At 58.6% G+C, this 27,602-nt stretch overlaps 1 protein-coding gene across 3 annotated transcripts in view; it reads right to left on the bottom strand.

Moving 5' to 3' along the window:
• SCUBE1 (signal peptide, CUB domain and EGF like domain containing 1) overlaps window positions 1-27,602 on the bottom strand; it is a 143,347-nt gene that overhangs the window by 27,667 nt on the left and 88,078 nt on the right. For 2 of the 3 annotated variants that reach the window (XM_073006635.1, XM_073006637.1), the window contains 3 exons: window positions 24,968-25,057; window positions 8,456-8,572; window positions 1,378-1,500 (listed from right to left, as the gene is read on the bottom strand). In XM_073006635.1, coding sequence (XP_072862736.1) covers window positions 1,378-1,500; window positions 8,456-8,572; window positions 24,968-25,057 — 330 coding nt within the window. The remainder of the gene's footprint in view (window positions 1-1,377; window positions 1,501-8,455; window positions 8,573-24,967; window positions 25,058-27,602) is intronic. The other variant, XM_073006636.1, reaches the window with a different exon arrangement.

Here is a 27,602-nt window from a genome sequence, read left to right as displayed (position 1 = left end):
CAAGCAAAGGAGCATGGACCCTTCCCTGCTAGACCTGTGGAGCCCAGAGCCCCAAGGCCTCAGAGAGATGAGCCTGGAAGGGCGTGGAAAAAGACACAGGTGGGGGTGGGGCGGGTGAGGACAGGGCCTCACAAGCGATCTCACCTCCTCCTCGACAGCCGCCTGCCTCTTTCAGGGGGCAGCTGGGATGCAAGGTCAAGGGCTCTCTTCAGCCCTCTGCAGAACTTGGCAAGGCCAATAGAGAAACAAAGTCAAAGTCAGAGGAACCCTGATAGGGCCTGGACAGACGCTGTGCTCCTGACCAGACCTCAGGCCCTGAGGAGGACAGGGCCAGAATGCCCGTCCAGGGATGAAGAGGCTGAGCCTGGGGAAGGGAGTGCCTGGCCCGGGGCACACTTGATTCTGAGGATGGCCGGCCCTGGCTTTTACATTCCTTAGGGACCTTGCGGGAGCACAGCCCTCACTCCTCAGGGCCTCACCCTGCCCTGTGCCAGCCCCCGAGCTGCACTGACAGGCAGAAGCACAGCCCAGTACCCAGACAAGGCCACATGCTGCCCGAAACTGCTGGTACCTCACAGGCACAAAACAACCAGACCACAGCTGGATCATCGTCAGGGAAAGAGGGCCCCTGCCCTGCCACATGGGGTGCCCCCACCCCCTGCACTTTCTCCCAGTGTGAGGCCCACAGGGCACCTGTCTCCTTCCTCATGGCCTCATCCGGCCCCACCAAATTCCTTGTGGTCCCCTAAACCTCCTCAGGCCGGCAGTGCCATCTCCTGTGTGGGTTTACCTCCCTGGCTCCTCCTGGAAAATCCCTACTCACCCCTCAAGCATTTCACCAACGGACCCTCCCCTGTAGCCTTCCCCGACCCCGCTCTGCACTGCCAGCCTCTGGGCTCCCGCTGCATCCTGGATCCCACTAGACTCGTCCTGGGCTGGGATTCTTGGCTTCTGTCCAGACCCCTCCTTCTCATTTTCCTTGTTCCCAGCAGGTGAGGATTGTTCGAGAGCGCCTGCCTGCAATGTGCAATGCTTTCCAACAGATGGCAGCATCCAACCTCCGAAGCCAGAGGAGTTCGATGCTGGGAGGCCGGTGGGCCACATGGGGAGGGAGGGGCAGGGTGAGCTGATGAGTTTGGCCACCGGCTCCCTCTGCCACCTGGGACATGTGTTGAAGCCTCCCGGGCCTCAGTTTCCCATCAATAAAAGGAACAGATTGGACTGGATGTCCCCTAGAGTCATAAAGGACCCCGTTTCCTCGGGCCCAACCCCATTCGCACTCCCCTCCACTCCTAGGAGCCCCTGTCAGCCCAAGAGGTTGGAAGAGGCACTACCCCGCTGGGCCCGAGGGCCACCTGGGGCATGGCAGGGGCTCACCCTGGCAGGTGCGCTCATCGGTGAGCAGCTTGTAGCCCTTCCGGCAGCCGCACTCGAAGCTGCCCACGGTGTTGCGGCAGAAGTGGTCGCAGCCTCCGTTGTTGACCAGGCACTCGTTGATGTCTGTGGGAGCCAAGGCGGATGGAGGAGTGAAAGCCAGGAGAATCAGCTTGCGTGACCAGCGGGGGGACGACAGACTAGCGGTGGGGATGACACTGCTCTGACTTGCCTGGTGCCCACTTCCCAGGCTGGCTGCTGGCTCCCCAGCTGGGCAGAGGGGTGGAGGCCCTGTCTCCCAGGGGTCAGGGCAGGGGCTGGGTTGTACTGCAAAGGGCCAGCTCCCCAAGCTTCACCACTTCCCCTGAGACTTGGCAAGCCTGGGATGTGCGATATTGAGTAGAGAGGAAGTGATGGCTGCTGTGCCCGGCAAGAAAGCAGGGACGGCGACTCTCCCATGTCCTCTCATCTGCAGGTCCAGGGAGGCCGCCTGGCCAGCAGGGAGGCTGGAGCAGGCAAGCACCACTTCTGGTGACCTCAGCAAGCTCCTGGACCCCTGAGCCTTGGCCTCCTGTCTGCAGAGCGAAGACAGGAAGTGCACCCACTTTGAAGGACATCACGAGGACTAGAAAACATTTCCACGGTGCCGGTGCTTGGTCAGCGCTCAAGAAACTTTTTTCAAAAAGTAGGCATTTTTGCCTCTGTGGGAGGAGTACACTGAGGCTTAGAGAGGGAAAGCACCTGGTTCAAGAGGCTTCAGAAGGTAAGTGGGCAGCTGGGCTATGCAGTGGGCCTGACGCTCCCCATTTTCCCAGCCTGACTCCTCGCCTGTTTGTTTGAGCTGCTTCTTCGCTTAGCAGTGAATGAGGTGTAGTATGCTCCGAAGGTTGCCTGGCCCAATCCCGAGTAATAAATGACACCATCCTGAGCAACTCTGCCAGTCAGTCTCTGCTTGCATACCTCCAGGGACGGGGAGCTTTCTCCCTCACAGCATGGCCTGCTGCCGATGCCTCACAGATGTCTTCCTCACCCTGAGCACAGTCCTGACTCCTGTGAGCCCCCATGCACCTGCTCCCTTGCCGGGCCCATCTAGGCTTTGCCCTTAGGCCCTGGGCCAGCCTGCCATTCTGTCTCATCAGAGGTCCCTGTCCCCAAGGGGCTTCTTCTCCAAGGGACACAGTCTTAGCTACTCCCAAATTCCTCTTGGGTCCCAACCTCCAGTTCCCCATGCTGGCCACCCCCTCCAGACTCTCTCCAGCAATGAGTAACAAAAATAAGAGGTTTTATTTCTACACTACAGGGTGGCTTAAAAAAATAATCAGTGCTGGCCAGGCACGGTGGCTCATGCCTGTAATCCCAGCACTTTAGGAGGCCGAGGCAGGCGGATCACCTGAGGTCGGGAGTTCGAGAGCAGCCTGGCCAACATGGAGAAACCCTGTCTCTACTAAAAATACAAAATTAGCCGTGTGTGGTGGCGCATGCCTGTAATCCCAGCTACCTGGAAGCTGAGGCAGGAGAATCGCTTGAACCCAGGAGGCGGAGGTTGCGGTGGGCCAAGATCGTGCCATTGCACTCCAGCCTGGGCAACAAGAGTGAAACTCCATCTCAGAAAAAAAAAATAATAATAATAATCAGTGCTGGCTTTTAGGACGGTGGTCTCACCCTGACTTGGAGAAGCAAAAAGGAGGCAGTGGAAGAGGCCCTTCCAGAGAGGACAATGGGAAGATCAGCGCCTATTGGTCACCGGTCACATCTCAGCAGACCTGCCAGACGTAGATTCCAGCACCTGCAGAGCCCATCCTGGGCGTAGTTGCTGGGTCAGGTGCCTGAGGGCCGTCCAGTGTCACCTGGCACCGCCTTGTGCGGAAGGTAAGCCTGCCCCCACTTTACAGATGGCACTGAGCCCCGTAGCGGCAACTTCTTCCTGGCACTGCTATTCCGACCTCAGGCCGGCCCATGTCGTTCTCACTTTTCTTTCCTCAAACCAAACAGGCTGGACTTGAGACCTGCCCAGAGTCCTAAAGCAGTGTTCCCAGGGAATGTCCCCCAACGATGACAAAACCAGGATATTAGAGGTCAAATCTCTGGTCAAGAATGTTAGAGGCGTGCGGGGTCGAGATGCCCACGTGGCTCTCTGGGAACCTCGGGGAGGGACATAGCATGTACTTTCTGGTATCATCTCACGTGACCTTCAAAACAACGCAGACAGCAGGGCTCCCATTTCACAGAGGAGGCCACAGCACTGCACCAGGAGCCGTGTCTCAGCCAGCACCGTCCGAACCCAAAGACGGGCCTGCTACAGCACATCATGCTGGCGCTGCAGCCACCACAGAAAGAGGTATGAAGCCCGGCGGTGCTGCTCCAGGGCAGAGGTTTAGGAATCTGGATCATTCCTTCCCCTCCAACCCCGGGATTAGAGGCGGATGGGGAATTTCTAGATACAAGCCCCAGGTAGAAGAACAGAGGCCCATCTTGGCTCTGCCTCAGTTGGCTGTGTGATGTTGGGCAGGAAAGGCACCTCTCTGAGCCTTAGGGTCCCATCTGCAAACCGGGCTGCTAAATGGTGCCTCTCCTAGCATCCCCTCTCCCAGCATCCTTAGCAAACTGAAAAGAGCTAAGGCTGCTAAGCAGACAGGGGCAGCACATGATCATTCTCACCACTCCTGCCTCCTCAGTGGAGCCTCAGGCCCTCCAGGATCCCCAGCCCCATCCGCTGCCCCATCTGGGCCTGTCTGCTAAGGGACTGTCATAGCAACCAGACAGGCAGAGGGAGGCATGTTTGCCTGAGGCCCAGGCTGGTGTAGCTGGCTGCCTGGGGGTCAGGATGGAGGGAAGCCCCCTCCTCACACTACCTCAGGATATAGTGAAGGGGCTGCTGGGCTCATGGCCCCTGGGGTGCAGCTTCTGCACCTCTCTTCCCTTCCACTCCTCCCTGGGTTCCCACCCCACCACCCTCCACCAGGCAGCCAGCACCACCTTCCACACACAAATCTCGTTGAGTCCCTGCCTGCTGGCCAGCGTTCTGAGGCTCCCAAGTCTGCTAGGACGTGGGCCCTCCCTCTGCAGAGGCTCCCAGTGCTTCTCTTCCAGCCCGTCCAGGCTGCCTTGCCTCCTCTCTCCAGCCTGCTTGGCTGCTGCCCTGGCAGCCTGGACTCCAGCGACCGCACCCAGTATAGCCGCAGCCCCCACTCTCACCTGCTGACCCCAGCCCTGGGAAAAACGGCCCTTCCAGAAAGCCTTTCCTGCATTCTTTCCAGAGCCAGTAGCTTCCTCTTCATGGGACCTGCCTTTGGGGGCATGAGAGGGCCTTGGGAAACAGACTTGGGGGTGTCTGTCCCTATCTCGCACCCCAGGGCCAAGCGTGAGTGTCCAGGAACGCTCACTGAATGAACGAATGGGTCACGGTGATTCCAGACAATGGAGCGGGCCTGAGGGCTGAGGGAAGGGTGGGGTCTCGGGTCACTGAGTGGATTATTTGGGTGCATCACCTAGGGTTGGAGCTCGAGTGCGTGTGCATGGGGGCAGGGCGATGGGGTGAGCTATAGGGATGCACAGGACACTGGTTCTGGCTCCCTCCTGCTCATCTCAGGTGGGGGACCATGTAGGGGAGGGCTTTTGGGTGGGAGCAGAGAGGGGGCATGGAGTCATGGGCTGGCATCATCCTAGAGTGCCCAGCAGGGAGGGCCAGCTGCTGGGTGGGGCTGGCCAGGTGGCGGGCACTCGAGGGTACCATTGTTCCCACTCGGGTAAAAGCCCTGGCTGTGGCCTGCCTGGCCCAGAGCACTGCGGAGGGAGGAGAGGAAACAGGCAGTAGGTGGGGGGTTCTCCCAGATTGTTCTGGAGATGCTGGGAAGAGGGGCTGGTGTCCCCGGGGGAAATGCAGGCTCCCGCTGAGCAAGGGAAGATACACGTCTGCCTTCTTTCACTGCCAGCCACCGGCAGCTCAGCCCTTCCCTGCTTCCTTCAGCTACAGTCACTTTCCCATTCTCCTAACTTTTCACTTGCCAATGGCAAGCTGCAGTCCTACATCCTTATTCTTGAGGCCCAGGACCCCCTTCCTCTCGGAGGGACCGATTAGCAAGATAACTGCCTCCCAACACCAAATGGGCAAGGCACCCAGCAGGGAGCCTTTGAGACGAGGGCTTAGGCACATCTTCCAGGCCCCCCTCGTCCCCGACATTTAGACAAAACCTCCCAACTTCCCCACCCCTGCCTCTACCTGCCCACGTGACCCCTGCCCGCCCAGGGTTTGCAGCCCTGGGCTGTCCAAGCCCGCTGTGACCTCTGTTCTCCAGCCACTCCTCTCGCTTGACATTGACATCTTGGCTTTCAGAAAACATGGAGCCTTTGAACTCCCTCCTCTGAGATCCTCCCCAGACCCTGCCAAGATCACGGTGTGCACCTGACCGAGGAGCCAAACCCTGGGGCCAGGGTCGTCAATTTGCTGGGAATCCTCCTGCCTGTGCCTCTCCAGCCAGGGCTGGGAACATACCAACGACACCAACCCTGGGGCTGGAGGCCACCGTCTGGTTTCTCAGGCTCCCTGAGGTGGTCCTGTGGGCAGTTCTAGCCAGTCCCTTGGTGCTGAAACGTGGGCATCTATGGACATGTATGGTCTCTGCCTTCTCTATGTCTGCTGCCAGTCCTGCCTTGGCACTGCCATCTTGAACCTGAGTGACAGCAGCTGTGCCTGGCTGCTCTTCCAGACCCTACTGGGACCCCACTGTGGCCAGGGTCAGTTCAACATGAAAACCTGGGCGTAAGCCTCTCCTGCCCAGTGCTGACTGGGACCTGGCTAAGCTTGTAGGGTAGCCCTGGGCCTTGTGCCATCTGGCCCGTCTCCTTTGCATCCTTCCCAGTCCCAGGTCCTTAAACCCACAGGCCTCTGGCAACAGTCACAGTGCTGAAAATGCTTCCCCTGCCCCCACCATTGCCTGAGAAACGCCTCTTCCCCTCAGCCTTCCCTGGCCTCCCCCGCCTCCTGCCATACTGAACTTCTCTATCCCACACCAAGTAGTCTGTAATACTCAACTATCTCAGTGATTTAAAAAACGAAAACCTGTCTTCTGCACTCAGTAGAGGATCCCTACAGGCAGGAAGCATCTCTTACTCATCCTTTCTCACTGGAACCTGCATACACAGTAGGAGTCCAGAAAACGCACCTGTTCCGTGAGCAAGTGAGGTGGTCTCTGACCTCGGCCAGTGGGAGCCAGGGCCCTAAGGGTTCTGAGTACAGCCACAGGCCCGGGGCTGGGCGTCCGTGGAGGAGGTTTGGCCAAAGGGCCAAGTGGGGCAGCCTGGTGAGAGAGCCCCAACTGTTTGAAGAGAAAAGGAAACGTGGTGGTGCGGGGGTTGGGGGGTCGCCTTGGGGCTGTGGACAGCCCTCCTGAGCGCCACACTACCCTCAGAGCCAGAACCAGAGCAGAAGGAAATAAGTGTCCCTTGGGCTACGAGAGATGGTTAGGGGGCAGCAGTGGGAGCCCCAATCCCAGTAGCCCCGTCTTGGGCCACATGCCTGCCCTGTACCAGGCCTCTACCTGGCCCAGACAGGGTGGCTCCTGGCCTCCAGACCCCATTCCAGCAGCCCCAGCCTTGCCCGAGGAATTAAGCTCTGCTTGCCCCTCTGGCCCTCCAAAGGCAAATGCTGGCGGGCTGTGCCATCACTGGGCTGTGGAGATGCCCAGATCTGCGCAGACCTTGGGCTCCCTCGGCCAGTCACTCCTGGCACTGAGTCATGTGGCGAGGACTCAGACGCCACCCACCTGCCCACTTGCCTGCCAGGAATGCACTGAGGCTATTAACAGGCTGAGTGGTGGCCACAGAAGGGCTTTATTTTCAAATAAACAGGCGGAAGCACTGTTTTTCTGTCAATAATCACTCGGTTCCTCCCAGCGAGTTGGCAAGGAAGAAGTCATACACTGTACAAAAACACATTTATTTTTACAGGCTTAAAAAAAGCCCACCTCAAGCTATTTTAAGTCACCCTAACCTCCACTTTCAATATTTTCCCTGACTGGACTTTGGAAGTTCCAGTTCCTCTCCCCTCCGCGCCCTGCTCTCTGGGCTCTCCCTTCCTGGCCGAGTGTGGGGGTACTGCGCAGAGCTGGGGTGGTGGCAATTGGAGGGTGGTCTGGAGCGATGCTGGGGGCACTGAGCGCTGCCCCTCACCCTTCAGCACAGGGGGCTCCAGCACTCAGGCCTAACACCCTGCCCCAGGGCTCACAGCTTCTTGGGGGCTCTGTCCATCCTTTGGGGGTAGCTGGATCTCCTCATCTCCAGGGCTGATCTATTCCTTCCTCAACGCCTGTCTTGAGACAGTTCTCCTCTCCCAGCTCCCCAGCCTTCCTGTTTCCCTCAACCCAGGAGGTACTCGGTCAGTCTTTGTGGGGTGACTCAGGGGACGAGTGGGAGGATACACTTCTGCCTTCCCTCACTGCCAGCCACCGGCAGCCCAGCCCCGTCCCTCCTTCCTTCAACCGCAGTCACTCTCAGATCTTCCTGACTCCTCATTTTCCGATGGCAAGCAGAAGTCCTGAGTCCTTATCTTTTCAGATGGGACCCCCCAGCCTCACCCCCTCTAGTAGTGACACACTGTCCTTATTTTTCCTGGCATGAGTAGACCTGCGTGTCCCAGATGGCCCTGCACCAGACTGTCCCCACCAGCTCTGCAAGACCCACTGCAACCAAAGGTGAAGGGGTTTGGAAACATGCCACATTCCACCCGCCTTGGGAAGCCACTATATCACTGAGGGCCCAGGGAGTCCCACGGTAGAGACGCTGGCTTAACAGTTTAACCCAGTGTGCAGCCAAATTCTCGGACATCAGTGCCATTTTGGCCCAGGAACCTGCTGATGTGCCGTAGGACCTGTGTTCTCTCGAACCCTGCTAGGGACTCTGCTACTGGCCAGTCCTCCCTCTTCCTGGCCTCTCCAACAGCAACGCAAATGATTGCCACGTGTCGTTTCCCGCAGCCACACGTGGCCCCTATCCAGCCCAGCCCTGGGCCCGGCTGTGCAAGCACACGGAGGCTCCTGGCCAGGCCAGTACAGGCAGGGGTGCCCACACTGCTCCACATGCTGACCTTTGCACGTCTTCCCGTCCGGCTGCAGCGTGAATCCAACGGGGCAGCTGCATCGCACGCCGGTGGCTGTGTCCTTGCACGTCCGGTCGCATCCTCCGTTATTGACTGCACACGTCTCTGGGAAGGGAAAGAGACAGAGACCTCAGTCTCCTTGGGCAGAAGCCACTGACTTTCCCCTTCTGTGGAGAGATTTTCTGAGACAGGAGACCTGGGTTCAAGCTCTGGCTCTGATATACTCTCTGGCTGTGGGGCTCCAGGGAAGCTGTGCTGCCTTTCTGAGCCTCAAGCTCCCCATCTGTGAAATGGGGGAATGACACCGTTCCTGAGGGGTTGCATGTGATGAAGGATGAGTCTGTAAACTACAGAGGGCTGTGCTTATGTAGAGGCTGCTGCCAACAGGGTTAAAACTATTATCTGGGGCCAGACTGGCCTGGCTATATTTAACTGCCCAGGGTTGGATTCCCAAAACTTTGACCTGCCTGGACTCAGACTCCAAGTCCAGGCTGGAGGTTACTTAGAGGTGACTGGGGCCCCCAAATGCATCTCAGAACAGAGTGGCTTGTGGCCCCGGCCAGGGACCCGAAGGGGAGGTTCTGAGGACCTACACATCATCCATCACCTTGATGAGGCTTTCAGCCCAGCATGTTCTCACTGAGTGATATTCCAAAGGCATCTGGTTTGTGTCCACTTGAAGCTTGTCTAGTGTTTTGTTTTTTTTTTTTTTTCCAAAATTCAAAGGGGCTAGAGTGGCTCAGGCATAACCGAGGTCACTGAAGCTGTCATGCCGTGAGTGATCCCCCCCAGGCCTGGAGGAGGGGCTCACAGAACTGGTACACCAAGGTGCCAGGGGCTCGCCCGGCCCTCGGGTCTCTGCCACCTGGGTTTCTTCCCAAGCATCTGGCAGGCTTTTATCTTGTGGATGGCTGCATGGGCTTCCCTCTTCTCCCTGCTGCTGGGAGGCGGACAGTCAATGGACGCCCATCGCTCATAACCTGGATTCCCCTGCCTGCCTTCACCTCAGCGTCACCTGGACTCCTGGACCTGGTGTGCCTTCTCCCTGAAGGGTCTCCCTAATGGGTTTACTCTGTTCCTGTGCTGTGGGGTCTGCATTTCTGCAGGCTGGGGGGAATAAATGAATATGTACTGTCAGCTGTCAGGACTCCTTGGTGCTAATTAAATGAAATGCATGGTCCCTTCCTTTTGAGCTTCACCTCGTAGGGGTGTGCAGCGGGAGAGGGAAACCGCACATTCCCCTGTGTGTGTGAGTGTGAGTGTGCATCTGAGATTCTGCAGGGCTGCAGTGGTGGGCGTCCTCCTCATGCTCATGGCTGAGCCGTCACCACCGTAGGATGAGCTGCAGCTGCCAGTGGAAGGCGGGTGGCCTTGACTCTGACACTATTCCTGGCTCGTCCTTTGTGTGTCTCCTCAAATCCTGGACCTCAGCTGGGCATCGGTGGTTTCTATGAACCAGTCTTTTGCCCTCCCACCTCCTGCCATGGCAGTGTGCTGGTCCCAGGGCTTGGACACCTCCCTCCTGTTCATCCTTCAAGGCCTGACTTAGGGCCCACCTCCGCAAGGAGCCTCCCTGATGCCCTGGACACGTGAGGGAAGGCGTCACCCTCCCTTAGGCTCATGCAGGTGGTATGACTGGCACTTGGCCGGCTTATGCCCTCTGGGCCATCTACTAGGACAGTGGAGGTGGGCAGGCCAGCAAATGAGTCCTGGTTGTCACTCACAGAGCCACTCAGGCAGCCACCCCTTGGGGCTGCACCTCCACACTCACACCTGGAAATAAGGACGAGCCTTCTCTTCCAGGGTGGAGGTGAGGGTCAAATCAACCCGCTTACATGCGCCTGACTTGTTAGTTTCCTCCCTGGGCTGATAACCAGAGAGGGAACTCCTGCCTCCCACCCCGGAATCCAGGAGCCAGTGGTCTCCCCTCCTGCCTCCCACCCCCGAGTCCAGGAACCAATGGGCTCCCCTCCTGCCTCCCACCCCTGAATCCAGGAACCAATGGGCTCCCCTCCTGCCTCCCACCCCCGAATCCAGGAGCCAATGGGCTCCCCTCCTGCCTCCCACCCCCGAATCCAGGAGCCAATGCGCTCCCCTCCTGCCTTATCAGCCTTTCCTGTGGGAGAGTCCCTCTCTGGAGAAGCAGGCAGAAAACCTGCCTGTTTTCCAGGTGGAGGTAATTAAGGCTCAGGCCTTGGAGAGATGGGGGAACACGGCAGGGTGCAGAGGGTAGGGGGAGACAGGCGCTGAAAACTCGGGGCCGAGGGCACTGAGTCTCTGCGGAGGGGGAGGTGAGGTGTGGTGCAGGCGCTGAGGGCAGTGACCCTGAGAAATGGAACTGGCCAAACAGACTCCAAGAATCCTGGAGGCTCTTCTCTTGCCTAAAGCCCCTAATGGGACTTGGAAGCTCAACCTGAAAGGTCACCCGCTCTCTGGACCAGGCAGCTTGAGTTCCCGAGTTGCCTCAGAGCTCCCGAGTTTACTATGGCTGGTATGTAAACAAGGGGCTCTTAGTCCCTTAGGGCCTGTTCTTGGGTGCTGACCACCCCGATCCACGGCAGGGGCCACGTGGTCACCACGGCCGGGCCCTGCTCTGTCTCCCACGTGGTCACCATGGGCCAGACCCTGCTCTGCCTCCCACTCTCAGGCTCCCAGCCTGATGGCTCCTGTGCCCTCCACTTCCCTGAAGAGGACCTGGTACAGAGCATGAGGAACTCAGCGCAAGGCTGTGCAGCCTCAGTGGCAGAGCTGGAGAGGACCTGCTCCATCTGAGTCTAGCACCCTTGGCTCCTTGTGGGCAGTGACCCACCTGGCAGCGCCAGGGCCCTACCACCAAGCATGTGCCACTGGACTCTTCATCATCCTCCTCTAGCAGCTCCTCCCCCAGTGCTCCCTGGCTGCAGGAATGCTGCCCCTACCTGCCCCAAGCCGAAGCCCCCTCCCATCCCCCTGGGACCCAGGGCCTGGGCCTGCTGCTTCCCCAGCACTTCCCAGCTCTAGCCCCTGCTCTTACTGTGTCCAGGCCACCGCTGTCCTGTGACTGTCACTGCCTCCCATGGTCCCTCCTCCAGACCACTGCCTCATCCTGGGCAGCCAGAGAAACGTGCCCACGCCAGGCTCACGTAAGAGCACTGGGAGCCAGCAGTCCCCAGGACGTTCTCTGTCAGGCCCTGTGCAGGCAGGGAGGGTCACGTGGAGGGAGCAGTCTGGCCTTGGGCCCACCCTCACCTCTTCCCACCTGGGGCCTGGGGCAGGCTGCAGCCTCTTGCCTGGGCCTCCATCCCTCCTCTATAGCACAGGGATGGCCATGTCTGCAGTGTTCACCTCAGCCATATTGTTGTGAGGTTTTTAGATGTTCACTATAAATGCAAGATGGGTAGAGGGAGCAATAATGAAACTGACCTAGGTCCTTTGGGCTGAAGTAGGGGCTGGGGACTGAAGTCTACAATGACAGGACAGGCGGGCCTGGTGGGGCCGAGCACTGTGTCCCTGGGAGTTTCCAAGCAGAGGCTCTGGTGCTGCTGCTGAGGCGGCCTCTGCCTTCCATGGCAACCAGCCTGGGCATCGCCCCAGCCCCCATCTCTGAGAGCCTCAAAAAACAGCCTCACCTCTCCTGCTGCCCAGAACCAGAGGCCACCCAGACCTGGTATTAGGCCACGGCTGCCTCAGAGACAGTACGAAAGCAGGCCAGGCCGCCTTTACCACGGGGTCCCTCCAAATACAAGCGGCAGACGGGCCCGGTGGCTGCAGCAGTGGCATCTCTGCCTGGTGGGGAGGCTGGGGGTGGGCTCTGGGCCTTCCTCCTTCTCACCCATGGGCCTTCTCTGGGTCCCATCCTGGCCTCTGCCCCTTCTCAGGGCTGACATTATGGCCCCATGAGGAATCTCCCCCACCCTGAAACACACTTGTGGAGGGCGGCTCAGGCGCCTGGGACTGGGAAGAGGATGACGACGCAGTGCGGCCTCCAAGAGCTTCGTCCCAGGTAGCTGAAGACAGAATTTCCTTGTGGACCCTGGGAGCCCTCCCATCTCTCTGTCCCCAGCCTCTAGACAAGAGCTACAGAGCTCTTTCTAAAAGCTTTCTCTCCCCACCTGGAGAGATCATGGAACAATACAGCCCGTCATAGTGGACAAGGCACCTGTCACCCACGAACCTCAGCAGGCCTCACAGCAGCCCCACGGCGGACACGGAAGTGCCAAAGCAGACAGGCGCCAGAGGCATGGAGAAGTTACCTTGCCTGTCCAGGCAGGAATAGCTACATCATTTGTGGAACCCAGTGCAAAATAAAAATGGAATGGTCTTGTTCAAAAATTCCTAAGAATCTCAAGACAGAGACAGAACACAAAACCAATGTGGACCCTTCTAAGGGCGGGGTCCTGGGCCACCGCACACGCCGTACACCCTAGAAGCTGGCCGTGTTCAGGTCACACAGCTATTGGGAGGAGCCAGTATTTGAAACCTGGGCTGCAACACTCCAGGCTGGTGATTAAGCCGGACAAGGCCAGAGAACCAGGACTTTGATGGGATCCTCACCGTGGGGTCTGCAGCCCCTGGTGCCCTGGCTTCCTCCTCTAGCTGGTTGGGGGAGCGCTCACCCTGTAGGGCGAGGGTGGCCAAGGAGGAGGAAGGCCAGGTGCAGGGCTGGCTGGGGCTCGAAAGTGTGGGGGGAAAATCTCAGACAAGTTAAAAGGTCTGACCTTTGGTCTCTCTCTGGGGAGCTCCTGCTTTGGGCCAGGCCCTGCAGGGGAGGCCAGGTGCTCCACTGGACCCTGCATGCAGCCTGCCAGCACTCTGACAGAGGGAAGCAGGGGCAAGGACAGAGGATGCCTGGGAACAGCTGCAGCCACTGCTGGCCTTTGGGCTGGCACTGCCTGCTTACGCTGCCCCAGGTCTGGGACAAGGTCCTTAAAGGACAGTCTCGGTCACCGTGTGGTGGACAGAAGGAACAGGCACTACAGAGGCAGAATGACAGGGTTCCACATGCTGGCTGTGTGACCCTGGGCAAGTCCCTTGGCTTCTCAGAGTCAGCTTCTGGATGTGTAACATGGAGATGACCATATTTACCACACAGTTCTTGCAAGGCCCGGGCAGAACCGTCGATGCGACAGTGCTCTGGAAGCCGCTCTGCGATTGGGTCCACACACTCACTTTTGGTGCCATTCTTGGAAGCTCTGCCTATGGAGACTCAGCATCCACAGGCAGTTGCTAATTCATTCAATGATTATTATCTGAACTTCTCTGCCCTGCTAGGATGCGCCTTGGACACAGCCCCTGGTCTTCACAGGCGGGTCAATTTCACGGTGCTAGGTGGCCGGGAGAGGGGAGCTACAGAGATGAATGTGACATGCCCCCGGTGTCAACAGCTTATGGAGTGGCAGGGGGCACAAAATAAGGCCCAGACCTCGCCTTTCTCTCCCAGGTCTGTGCCTTCCTCTCACACTGCCCACCTCCCAGCCCATGCCCCGCCACACCCCAGCACGGTTCTACAGGGTGCCCCCCTTGGCCTTGAATAACCAGTTCCTCAGGACACAGCAGGCCCCACCTGCCTCCTCAAAAGCTGTCCCGGGCCTGGCCCTGGGCTTCTGCCCCATAGGGCAGCGCTGCTTGTGTGTGTGGAGGCCTCTCCCACTGACCACATGCTCTCCAGGCAGGGCAGTGCCAAGGCGACCAGCACGGCGGAGATGCCTAATGAGTTGTGCTCAACGACTAGAGTAATGAGCAGGGACTCTGGAGGCCCCATGAGGAACAGAACCAAGCCAGGGGACTGGGACCCTGCCCTCTGTTGGGCCTGGAAGGGAGAATGAGCTGGGAGGTGAGGTGGGCAGGACTGAAGCACGAATGTGCCCCTGGCGGAGGAGGCAGCGTGGTGCTGCGCTGCGCAGGGCATGAGGGCACTCTGTGGTGCATGATGGGAGGTGGGCATGGGTGCCAGGCTCAGTGCCAGCACACGGGGGGACTGTGGGCAAAGGATCCTCCTCTCCCTAGGCCCCGGGTTTCCCTGAGTCCTGCCTGAACATCGCTGAGGTGCTTTTCACCAGGGCAGAGGCTCTGATCCGGTGGGTCTGGCATGGGCCCAGCGTCCCACAATGGCCCTGCCATCCCTTCTTCCTCCCTTCTCCTCAGTGGCCTACCCTGATGGCGGGGGCAGCCCAGGGTCCTCGCCAGAACCTGCCGATGCCTCAATCAGAGCTGGCCCACCTGCCCTTCCGTCCCTAGAATCAACCAAAGCTGCGGTGAAGAGGCGTTGGCCGGCCCTTCCGGCAGATCTGGGGACCTCTGACCTCTGACCCTCTCCCCACAGCTGGCTGCTGAAACCCTCCATGGCTCCCACTGCTTTGGGATAAAAGCCATGCCATGCTCCCTGGCAAGCCCCTGACGCAATGGCCCTGATCTCCCTGGCTGGCCTATCTCCCGAGGGGCCCTCTGAACTCCACGGAGGCCCTGTGGCCCGTCACTAGCATTGTGCAGCAGGCTTATGGCCAGCGCTGTGCTGGGCACCACGAATGTGGCCTCCCTTGCGCCTCTTGACAGTCAGCAGGGAGTGGTGGAGGGGACTTGACCCCGTCGGCAGAGGGCCATGCCTGGTCCTGACCACGCCTCCCCGCCTGCCTCTACCTCCACTGGGCACATGGTCAATCCTGAGCGGTCTGCTGAGGGGGTGCCGGCTGGGTCTGCCCCAGGGCTGCCTGGGGACACGCTGGTGACAGCGCATGCAGGTGGTGGCGTGGGTGGGGTGGGGCTCAGTGTGGCTGGATGTAGGGTGACTGCAGAGGCCAGGGCTGCAGCCCTGACAAGGAAGCGGCTCTCAAGGAGACCATGGGACAGGAGGCCCCGGCAGACTCCTCCAGAGCCAGCACCGCTCTCATCCAAGGCTGCGGGGCCCCAACGCCCGTGATCCCCAAGGGCCACCCAGGCCTCTGGAACAGTCTGGGGTCTCCTGGACTCTGCCTTTTTAGCACACAGCCCCGTGACTCTGAGGCCCGTTTTGGCCCTCTGCTAACCTCAGCCTGGCCCTCCTGAAATAAAAGGCCCACAGGCCTGCGCCATCCTCAGGGCCACCGTCTACCTGAGAACTGCGCTGCTTGGGGAATAATTTGCGAGGCAAATTATTGTCAGTGGCACTGTCTTCCAAGGCAGCAGGCGGGGCCCCAATTCCAGGATGCTCTAGGAGTGTGGCAAGCCACCTTCTCTCGTGACTAGTGGGTGGGTGGGGGTTCCTGCACCTGCTCAGAAAGCAGAAGCCACTGGGATGGAGGGACAGTGCCCTGCAGGGAGGCCTGAGGGCTGGTGGCACCAGGTGCATAGAAGATGCCCACCCAGGAGCAAGACAAGCCGACCTCAGGAGAGGTCTCGTTACTTGGTTTGAAGAGTCCTGAGTGCCCCTTGGAGGACAGGGACGTTTCGTATTAAAGCAGGTGGCAGGAGCAGGGCCTCCAGCGGCCAGTCTCCTCCTGCCCTGCCTCCTTCACTTCCTACCTCTACCCTGGCTCCTCAGTGAAGGGTGCTTAGGGCAGACAAGGGGGCTCCCCTGTGGGTGGCTCCCTGGGGCCCATCCACAGAAGGCATCACAGCCGTGCCCCAGGAGGTTTGGGGGACTGAGATGCGGCAGGGGGAAGGAGCTGGTGAGGGCATGCAGCTGGAAAGCAGCTGGGCCAGTGCTCTTCCTGCGCACCAGGGAGCCCCTCCAGCTGTGTGTGCCCAGGGAGGCTTGGGGACCTGAAAAACAGCAGCTGACACTCACTGAGCATGCTCATGCCGGGCCCTGTGCAAAGCCTGGGGAGGCAGAGCTATCACCTGCCTGCCCCTGGACAGGGAGGGGTGTGGGGTAGAGGGAACCGGATGAGCTGCTTTCACCTGAGCTTTGGTTTCCTTATCTGTAACACTAAACCTTGCAGGTTGCTGGGAACATTGAACATGTCTGGGTATACAAAGAGCCCAGCCTGGAGGCTACTCAACAGAGGGAAGCCTTGCTCAGGGTTTCTGCGAGCTGCCCTGGAGACGTGGCTGAGGACAGATTAAACAACCACCTGGGGCAGAAGGAGGCAGTGCCCAGTGTCTGAGTACAAACCTCTGCTTTCAGGTGGGCCTCCAGCAGTGGTGCACTCCCTACCCCCACCCTCCCCCACCGTGACTTCGCGGGGATCGGGGCGGGGCAGGGGGTAGCTGGCATCTGGAGCCTGTGTCCATGCTCTCTCCCTCTCCCTCTCCAGAGCTTCAGCCTGGGAGCTGTGCGGGCCTCCTGGAGGGGTCCGGGTTACAGGCACCAGGCGCTGTCAATCCTGCCAGGTCTCCAGGGCTCCTCTCAGTCCACCCCTATGAACTGACCAATGCCAGGCTGGCTCTGGGCTTCTTGTCTCACTGTCTGGGACTTGCTGTCAAGGTTTTGTTCCTCCCTGGCATTCCAGAGTGCCCTAGTGACATGCTCATGGCCAGTGATGGCGAAGAAGTAAAGGATGGAAAGCGGCTGAGCGCCTGCTACGGGCCACACACGGGGCCAGGAACAGCCTGTCTAGTGCCTCAGCTAAGCTTCTCTAGAGACTAGAAGCCATCTTTGTAAATGAGAAACTGAAGCTCAGATGTGAGCTGGCCCTGGGGTGCTGGCGGAGTTGGTCACTGGGGAAGCCAGGACTGAACCTGGGTCTGACTCTAGAATCTGGTTCAGGATAACCAGAAAGGAGTCACCGTGTACTTGACTGGAGTGAAGCTCCAACCACGGATTTCTGTGCTCTTAGAACAAAATGCATGGTCCTTAAAGCAATGACACAGCCTGGTGAGCAACCTGAAACCACCCACCTTCCTTGGGTCAGACCAGGAAATCTGGCCTCAGGAAGCTGCGGGCTGCTGGGAGCTGCCTGCTACTCCTCTGTCAAGTCAGGGCTAACCTTGGCCTGCAGCCAACACCTGGCCCACCCTTAGCTGGATCCAGCTAGAGAGAGGCAAGGGCAGCTTGGATGGGGAGGGCCAGCAGGAGGAGCAGGCTGTCGCCCCCCAGGCAGGTAGGGTGAGAGGGAGCCAGCGGGCAGGGTGGCAGAGGGACCTGGTCGGGTGGGCCTATTTTTACACATGGGCTCCTCCTGAGAATGCAGGTGAAGAGGGTGCCCTGTTCTCGGGAGCCTTCCATTTACAGCTCCAGTGGACATCGGTATTATCATGTCGGCCTGCAGGGCCAGGGGGCCACGGGGGTCAGGACTGGATTAGCAAAAATGGCAGGAGGTCACAGAGGGCACTGAGGTTGCATCTCAAAGGGCTTTGGGGCTGTGGGGCCCACTTAGACCAGCGGCCAAGAAACCTAGGGAGGATTAAGGCAGGGCTGGAGCCCGTTCAGATTTGTGCCAAAGCAAAGAGGGCTCTGGCTGTGGCCTCACAGGGAGACAGGGAGGCTGGGCCAGAATCCAGGAGAGAGGAACCAGGGCAGGCAGTGAGATGTGCTCTTGGGTATTTAAACATTAGATGAGAGTTGAGGGCCAAAAGGAGCAGATGGGGGTCAAGTTTGCCCCACCTCCATTGGGATGGAGTACAGTGGGAAGGAAGCTGGGGGGCGAAGGGTAGGGCCACCCAAGAGTGCCAGGGCCCAACGCACAAGGTGGCCTTGGGTGGGCCACATCCTCTCTAAGCCTCAGCCTCCCATCTGGGCCCGCAATGCCCTGAGCCCTCATCTTTTCTCTACTAAGCCCTGCCTGGCACTGCGACTTCACCTACCCTCCAGCCCTCAGCACAGCTGAGTTGCCATCACCTATCTCCCACTACCAGCCCCGGCTGTGCGTGCGAGACAGTGAGGGACTCAACTGAGGGCAGGGCTCAGGACTCAACCTGGCTGGGGGCCCCAGCTGACCAGACACCAGTCACACTTGGAGCCAGTCCAGTGACTGAGGTGTAGCTTGACCACCTGATCCTTCTGTAACAGAAGCCCAGTCCCTGCAGCTCAGTGGGCAGGGAGGCCACGATTTGAGAGGGGCTTGCCCCCACTTTCCTTCAGCCAGGTCACCTGCTGAGCACTGGTCCTGGGCAGCTGCCCCGTGTCATCACCTCCCTCACCAGCACTCAGACCTGCCTGAGCCCCTTCCCACTTCCAAGCAAGTCCAGGCTCCGGGGCCCGCCTTCTCTCTGAGCTGGATACCTGCCGCCTGGGCACTGAGGCCCCATCCATCCCCCGGCACCTCCTCCAGGAAGCCATCATTCATGTGCTGAGCCAACTAGCCTCACCCATGCTCCTGCTCTGGGCAAGGCCCTGTGCTGTGCCCTGAGGGGGGCGCCAAGCTGGCAAAGACCTAGCTTCTGCCCCCAGTCAGGGGGTGCTGGTGGAGGAAGGGTGAGTGGTGGGACAGGGGAGAGGAGGAAGGTCCAGTGAGGTTTGGACAAGCAAAAGGCAGCCTTTGCCAGGTAGAACCACCCAAGATGGCACCTGGGTAGAGAGATGAGGGTGTGACCCATGGAGGCAGGGAGTCCAGGAAAGGCTGAGCATGCAGGGCCAGAGGAACAGATAGAGGTGGCTTCCAGGAGTGGGTGAATGTGCGGGGTGGGGGCTGGGACATAGATTGGTGAAATCACGGACACCCAGGACCCTGGAGATGGGAGCTTCAGAAGAGGAGGTGCAGACGGGGTGCAGGGGAGCTAGTGGGGAGAAGCAGGAATGCATATGTCCTGATGAGAAGTGACATTGGCCAGGCCGCTCAGGGTGGCTGTACAGTTAAATGAGGCTGGGGACAGTGTGGGACACAGTGTGTGCCCCCTGTGTCAGCCACCATTTCCACAGTGGCCTCCACTATCCTCGGTCTTCCCTGGCCTCCCAGTTCTCCAGCCTCTCTGCCTGCTTTTCTCAGGATAAGCAGCCCTTTACCAGCTCTGGCCTGTGCACCAGGCCCTTCCAACTTTTCTCTCACTTCCAGCTCCTTTGAGCCTGGCAGAGTGAAGCAGGTCATGGCCATTTGGGGGACAGGAAACCCGGGCTCAGAGGGATGAGGCTGTAGCCCCGTGAGCTCCAGTGGGAAAGCTCCTCCCTTCTCCCCCTGCTAGCAGGACCGTGGGCGCTGAGTACAGCCATGCGGCCCAGAGGGCTTGGCTGAGGGCGGGCAGGACAGGGATGTCGGGATGGCTGGGGAGACAGGTCTAGGGGCAGAAGGGTGGAGAAAAGCGGGGGGAAGCCTGGGACTCCACCCGGCCCTGCCTGCTCACCTGCAGATCCGTCCCTGGCGGCTTCCCTTTTTGGTGCTTTGCCCTCCGTGCCCCAACTGCATCACACAGGTGACACACAGTGAGTGCTTCCTACGTGCCTGGTGCCGCGCTAAGCACCTGCTACGTAGTCGCTCCTTTCATCCTCAAATCTACAGGAAGTACACACCATCACAGTCGCCATTTTACAGCTGAGGAAACAGGCTGAGGGAAGTTAAAAAACTTGCCTGAGCAAGCATAGCTTTCAGGGAGCGGACAGAACTGGTACCCAGGCCTCGCTCCAAGACCAAACCTCTTCCCTCTCCTCGGGATGCCTGGGGGCTCCTGCAGGTCTGGGCCTGTCTCCTGGGAGATGTCCAGGCAGTGTCTGCTGTTCAAGGGAGTCACGGATGCTGCAACTCTCCCAGGCTCTGTCTGGCACCGGCCTGGGGAACACTGATGAAGATGGCTCTAACGGTACAGAGGGACAGGGAAGGCTCAGGGGGCCCTGTCCCCGCTGGAGCCCAAGGTCCCCTCAGGCCAGGCACTGCTTCTTGGGCAGTGTTCCTCTTTGCTCTGACCTCCATAAGCATCGCCAAGCACCCACTCCTGGCCAGATCCAGAGAGGAGGCAGAAAAGGTTGGGCCTATATCGGACGACGTGGAGCAGGTCAGGTAGCCAGGGAGGAGCAGCCGCAGGGGTGCGGGGGGAGGAGTTCCTAGCTGCCTTTCTGTGCCCCCATGTCCTCATCTCTAAAACACTCACACTGCTCTCAGGGTGGCTGTGGGGTTCAGGTAAACACGGGGCAGAGTACAAGGCCCAGAGAGAGATCAGGCTGAGTGTCAACTCAGATTGGGCTCCCTGGCCTGCAGCTCAGGCCCTGCTGCTCTCCTGGTTGTGGTGGGACCCCTGGAATAGGCTGGCTGTGAGTTCTGCTGATGTCATGCCCACAGGAGGAACATCACAGCCAGAACTGCTGCTGGGCCTGCAGAGCCGTCTCCCTCAGGCCTGTTCCGCTCCTGACTTGGAGCCCTGGACTTGGGAGTCCACGGGGCTGGGACCTTGGCTCAGGCTTTGCTCCCTGGCTATGTGGCCTCCCTTCTCAGGGCCTCAGGGTCTTCATCTGTGAAGTGGGGAAAGTTGCCTCCCAGGGCTGTGGGGAGACTCACTGGAGAGCTGCCCGGAAAGTCCCTTGCAAACTACAGAGGTGAGGCCGCAGAGCTGGGGCAGAGGGAAAGGGCTGAAGATACACCCCCAAGGCTGCCTGAGGGACAGTGGGTGCTCACAGCCGGGGCAGCCAGTGGAGCTTCCATGAGGGGGGTGGGGTGCACCCCACACCCTCAGGACTGGTTTCAGAGGAGGCTCGTGGTCCTGGGGCTCAGCCAGTGAAGAGGGCAGGTGTGGGCTCTGCCCTAACGGAGGTTCCTTCAGCCCAAGCAGAACCATCTGTTTTAGACAGAATAATGCCCCCTTAAAATGCCCACATCCTAATCCCCAGAAACTGTGACCCTACCTGGCAGCAGGGACTCTTGCAGAAGGACCACGAGACGGGAAATTATCCTGGATTATCTGGAGGGGCCCAACGTGATCACAGGGGTCCTTGAGAGTAACCGAGGGAGGCGGCAGAGGTGGGTCAGAAACAGCGGTGAGGACTGGGGTGGGTCAGGCTACTGGCTCTGAAGGTGGAGGAGGGGCCGCAGGACAAGGAACGTGGGCAACTCTAGAAGCTGGAAAGGCAAGGAAGGGGATTCACCCCTGGGGCCTCCAGAAGGAAGCAGCCCTGCTGACATCTTGAATTTAGCCCAGTGAGACCCAGGTCAAATGTCTGACCTACAGAAGATAATAAACCTGCATTGTCTTAAGCAACTGAGATTGCGGGAATCTGTTAGCAGCGGCAAGAGAAGCGGAATACTGCACCTATCCTAAGCGTGCTCCAGGGAGACGGGCTTGACTGAGGACCTGGAGCTGACCAGCGTGGCGCGCCGCACCCCAACAACCTTGCCACAAGCAGCATCCCGGGGGCCTGAGGTAAACTCCCATGATGCACCCTTTGCTGGGTACCCAGATGTTTCATGAAAGTCTCCTAGATAATTGAAATTTATCACTTTAACCGGCATATCCAACAATTTTAACTGATTGAAATGGGAGTCTACAATTGGTCCCACATTTTGGGGCCTCTTTAAAGTAAACATAGTTACTCTGTTCTTCACCTGTGCTCAGGGACTGGGGTGATTATGACAAAGAACAACTGCCGGGCGCAGCTGAGAATCCAGTGGCCCAGGCCGCCATGCTGGAGGTATTCTCTCTCTCCAGCCACACTCTAGACTTACAACAACTGCGCCTCCCACTGAGGGCACCCCGCTCCCTCACTGGAGCCAGAATCCCGGCTCGGTCCTGCCCAGCTGCATGGCTGGGGCCCTTAGCCCCTCTGAGCCGCAGTGTCCTCCCCTCCGTGGTTTCTAAGAGATGGTCACTTTGGCTTGAAGGTTCCGCCAGGGGACGGGGGTCTGAACATCTAGCCGCTCTCGTGGGAAGCTGTGGCCAGTGCGCAGTCAAGGGCACAGACTCTGGAGCCACGTGGTCCAGGCTCTGACCTCGCCGTGAAACTCCTTGGTGTCTCACTTTTCTCATCTATCACTGGCTCCTTCTGCCTGTGCCTGTCCTACCCTTCTCCCCTCCCAGAACCCCAAAAGGGGCTCAGGCTGCCCACAGGCCCAGGATCTACTGGGACGAACTGCCTGTGATCTCGCCCACAGGCCAGCAATCCTGGCAGCGTGAACAGATGAGGATGACCCAGTTCTGAGCCCCTCACCATCTGGGCTGCTCTCCCCACGTAGCGACTGGCTCTGAACGTGATGCCCCAGTGCGCCTGACCAGCATGGGGCAGGATGGGAACGGTCACCTCCCTTACCTTCCATACCGTGCCTCTATTAATACAACGTGGGGGCAGCCACACCTCATCAGGAGCTACTGGTTAGGGCCTGAAGTCCAGCAGGATCCTGTGCCTTTACCCCACAGGCTGTTCTTAGAGGAGATGGTGCTAAGAGTGATGAGCTTGTGAGAGAGGGGCTCACCTGTGCTCTAGACTTGAGGGCCCCAGACTGACCCTCCTCAGAAGCCCGAGTCTGGTTCCTAGTTCAGGGGTGAGGCCTTGGCTATTGGCTCTCCCTTTGCTTTGTGTTGGAGGAAACTGGAGGAGAAGTCTCTTCTGTCTGGGGCAGGACAAGCTCTAAGGGGTGGTACGGGAGGATTCTGATCATCACAGAGGTGGGGGTGCAGGGGAGGGTCCCCACCCAGATGTCTGGCACAGAGATCTCCTTGATCTGTTCCTTCAGTCAGTCTCCCAAACCCAGGCTGAGGCTACCTGCATTCTCAGGGCCTCTGTCCTCACCTCCTGACCCCGCACCGGGGTCTGGTTCTGGGCCTTTATCCACTGACTCCCATTTTTGAACGCAAGCACAGAGGCCCTCCTCCCCACCCTGCACTACGCATTTACAGGATGCCAACCCAGCGCGGCCCTCTTCCACCACCCATCCTCTTGCTGGGAAGGTTGCGGGGCATCTGAGGGGCCCCAGCTCCTGGTCCTGCCTGGCTGTGGAGCTCTGGCCTCAGAAGGTACTGCCCACTTCTCCTAGTAAGACCGAGGGCCCTGGGCCCCCTGAGACCTGAGAGTGGCCTCAGAACACTGACATCTCTGGGGCTCCCTCCACCTGCCCCCAGCCACCCTTCCAGAAAGTTCATAGCACTGACTCATGCCTGCCTGGAGGGCAGTGGTCATACCTGTTGGCTGTGGCTGAGGCTGGAGGCTCAAAGCCAACCCAATCTGCCATCTCCGGCTCTTCCCAGGCCAACCTGGACTGTCCAGGTCAACAAGACAGACCCGTCCAGAGAATTTGCAGAGAACTAGCTTCCAGCCTGAGCTTGCCCTGTCTGCCTGTGCGACCAGAGGTCAATGCTCTGACCTCTCTGGTCCTTACTCTTTTCATCTAAGAGGGCCGCACCTGTCCTGTCCAGCATGGACTTAGGGTTCATAGAGCACCATCAGCCAGACCCATGAGCGCCTCGAAGCCCCTAAGGAGTGAGCAGGCCTGAAGCCTTCTCAGCAGCACACAAGGCCATATCCCCTGTGGCCCCCAGACCTCCCTCCTGCTTCCTCTCTAGATGCCTTGGTCCCCCTGAGGTCCACAAGAGGGCCATGAAACAAAGCCACCTCTCTGGGACCTTCAGGCTCTGACCTTCACATGGCCCTGCAACCCTGATGCTTGAGACAGCCCACACGGTCAGGACTTCTGGGTAGAGTTCAGCCCTGCAGGGTGGTGTGTGACCTTGGGCAAGCCAGGGCACCCCAGCGAACCTTAGTCTCTTCTTCAGAGAAATGGAGACTGCACTCCCTGACTCCATCACTGCAAACACTGGTGTGAGCTATCTGAGAGCCATTAAGAAGGTCGTGACAACCCTAGGCAACCACAGCTATGCTCAGGAGGTCCTGGGCAGCTGGCGAAGCCCAGAGGCCAGCAGAACAGCAGAACTGACTGATAGAGAAGAACGAGTAGATGAGGAAGTCTGTTTTCCACTGTGCACACATTGAGCTCTGTCTAAGAGCAGTGATATTTCCTCTTCCTTCTCTTTCTCCTCACATCGGTCCCTGATCAGCCCTGCCAGCAGGCTTCCCAAGACACCCTGAGCAGCAGGTGGCTTTTTCCCTGAGAGGTCCTGGAGGTCCTGGCTGGTAGCTTCCCTCCCAGGAGAGGAGATGGGTAAGGACTCTTCTGCCCAGACCCGTCTACTCAAATGCCCTCTTTTGCGGCTGAGTCTCAGTGCTGCTGAATCCTAACTGTGTACGTGGGTGTTTACGCAAGTGGGGGAGATTTATGGCACAGGTCTCCTTACACACACAGGCCAGTGGATGCTAGCCCTGGGTTCTTTGCTACAAACACACAAACAAAGAACAAACGTGTTTGATGGAGGGTAAAAACTTTAAAAAGGAAAAAGTGAGTTCACACCTGGAGTGAAGCCCCCTGCACTCACACGACACGCGGGACTGCACACACGTGGGCACACCCCACAACACAGACATATGCCCCCACATGCACACGTCACACCCACACACAGCACACACACGCCCATGTCCACATGCCAGTGCACACCCGAGACACACACTTGCACACACACGCGCACACATGCACGCAGGCGCACATACACACGCGCACACACATGCACACATACGCGAACACACGCACGCACACATGTGCACACACGTGTGCTCACACGTGCACTCACACACGTGTACACACACACGTGCGCACACACACACGTGCAAGTACGACAAAGGAAGTGGAAGAAAAGTGTTACCCATGAGTAGCCGCCGTTTCACCCGCTTGTCCACATCAGCTACTGACGTGGCATTGAACTGAGAGCGCTCAATTGCAGCCTCATCCTTCTCTAAAACACAAGTAAGGGACAAACACGGAGCCAGTGGTTAATGACAGCCCACTTCCCGCGGCCCAAGACAGTCAGCCTCTCGGCGTGGTGCACGCAAAGCCAACACCACATGCCGGCCAGCTCGGCAGCCTCGCCAAGGGGCTAATCCCAGGAACCTCCAAGGTGGGGGTGTTCAGGGCAAAGCAGAAAGGCAGCGAGGGCGGGGGCGGGGGGACGTGCAGGAAAGGAGGAATGACCACAAAGTGACCTGGGACACAGAGGGGACTCAGGGCCCATGGGCAAGCAGACAGAGGAGGAGGCTGAGGTCAGGGCAGACAGGACCTGTCTGCAGAGAGCCACAGAGGCAGAAAGCACCACCATGGTGCTTTATGGTGCTTTACGGAGACACAAGTGATTACAGACCCCCGTGGCTCAGGCTGGAGAGGCAGGCACAGGACAAGGCACAGGACAAGGGGACAGGGCCACAAGGTCCGGTGATGGATGCACTGAGACAGCAGAGGCTCTGTCACAGGGATGTGAAGGGGTGTCAACACTCATGCAAAATTAAGAACAAAACATAGGAGACACACACACACACACACACACACACACACACACACACACACAATGGATCCAATAGAATAGACAGAAAAACCACGGGATCGATTTGGGCAGCGCTGGTTGCCTGCTTGTCTATAGAGGACTAGGGCTAAACATTCAAGTGCTCAACAAGGGGACGCAAAGAGGGATCGCTTATTTTAGGAGCATGCAGGGGACAAGCGGCCCCGAGTGGGCCAGGGAGCATCCTGGCTATGCCAAGAGGCTTCCTGTGGAGGGGCAGGTGAGGTTAGCTGGGTTGATTTTCTTTGCTCAGAGGGAAATGTGTGGAGACATTCGTTCCCAAGGAGGACACGGATGAACAGTGGGCGAAGGCAGGTGAAGGCATCTCTTCCTGGCCAGGAGTGGAAGTAGTAGCAGCAGCAGGGGCCGGGTAAGGAAGGTGATTTCTAATGAGAGGGGAGGGAAGGTGGGGCTGGGGAAGTTACTTTAGAAAGGAGATCCAAGCAGGGGCCTTTACATGCAGTAGACATCGAAAAATAAAAAAGGAAGAAAGGATGATTCGGTGGACGAGACAAGATGTGTTAGACAAAGGCTGGGTGTGTCTGGCCCGGCAGCTCTTTGCACTGCCCCTGTGGCCGCAGAGTCGGCTCCAGCAGAGGTGGCAAACCCTGCGGGAGACCTCGAGCAGACGAGACAGGAGGGAGGCTGGGTGGCCTGGGAGAGTCCCAGGCCGGACAGTGGAGGGAGAGAGGCAGGAGGAGAGGAGGTTCTAGACGGGATCAGGCTGCAATAGAGACACTGGTTTGAGACCGGGTTTGGCTTTTAATTCTTTTTCAATTGGTTGGTTGGTTTGGTTTGGCTTTTGGCTCTGAAAATAATTAATGAACGTCAGTTATCAGACAAGACAGGCAATCAGGGACCATCACCAGAAAAGCAAGATAAATGAGATAAAAATGAAATATAAAATGGTTGTCTGAAAGAAGAGACCACACAGAGGAAGGGAGAGCCACCGCAGGCAGCAGAACCCGTGATGACAGCCCCGGACTACAGAGGTGACAGCCTGGCACCCGCCCAGGCCCTGCTCCCTGAGACCCAAAGGAGTAGCGTCCTGGGGGACAGAGTGGGGGGGCACACCCTGGCCTCACGGGCTTCTGTCTGCGACCAATCCTTTCCTGTCCCCCGAGTCTCCCTCAAGAAGTGTCTTCCAGATTGACAATAAGAAATGGGGCCTAAAAAAATAACTGACTTGTGTTGGGTTTCTAAAGTTTGCCAGCACAGGGAGGGTTGAACTCTGGCACCAACTTTGAAACTCCACCCTTTCTCAGTTAAAAAATTTGCTGTTATTTTTAAATGGGAGAAAAAAAACCTACTAGTGATTATGGCATGAAATAATCACAAATATTCAAGCTTCCTCTTGGAAATAGGGACCAGGAGGAAGGAGGTGACGGAGACTCAGATCAAGACTCCATCTGACAGGTGAGAGACGGGCTGGGGCAGCGGCGGGAAGAGCGGACTTCAGGTTGGGGAGAAAGGCCAGCAGGGGCTTGGCAGCTCCAAGAGACCAGCAGTGAAAACGCCACACCCACGCAGGGCCCACACTGTCCATCTCCCCTGGAGTTTAGTCAGTGACCACTGAAAGCAGAGTTCTGAGGAAACCTCTCGGTTTTCCAGACGGCCGTGGGCAGCTCCCATGACTAACGTGGCTGTGTGCAGTTACCTGAATCTGGCTGTTTTCCATATCAAGGGAGGAAACACCTGGGCTTCTGGAACAGAAGGTCTTAGGTGTGTACACCTCCCTTCTCCCCACACACCCTCTGCCTGGGGCCACCCCTCACTTCCAGGACGAGGACGTGCAGAACCCCCGCTGCTAGGGAACACACGTCAGGAGTCGCCAGGGAACACGAAGCAGAAGAGCCTAGTCCTGGGGGCTGCGGGCCCAGAGAAGCCTCCCCAGAAAGCTTCCCCAGGGGTGCCGGCCATCCCCACCATTGCCATGGGCTTGCCT

This window comes from Chlorocebus sabaeus, chromosome 19 (assembly GCF_047675955.1).
Source record: "Chlorocebus sabaeus isolate Y175 chromosome 19, mChlSab1.0.hap1, whole genome shotgun sequence".
NCBI lineage: Eukaryota > Metazoa > Chordata > Mammalia > Primates > Cercopithecidae > Chlorocebus > Chlorocebus sabaeus.
This window is presented reverse-complemented; position numbering and strand designations above follow the sequence as displayed.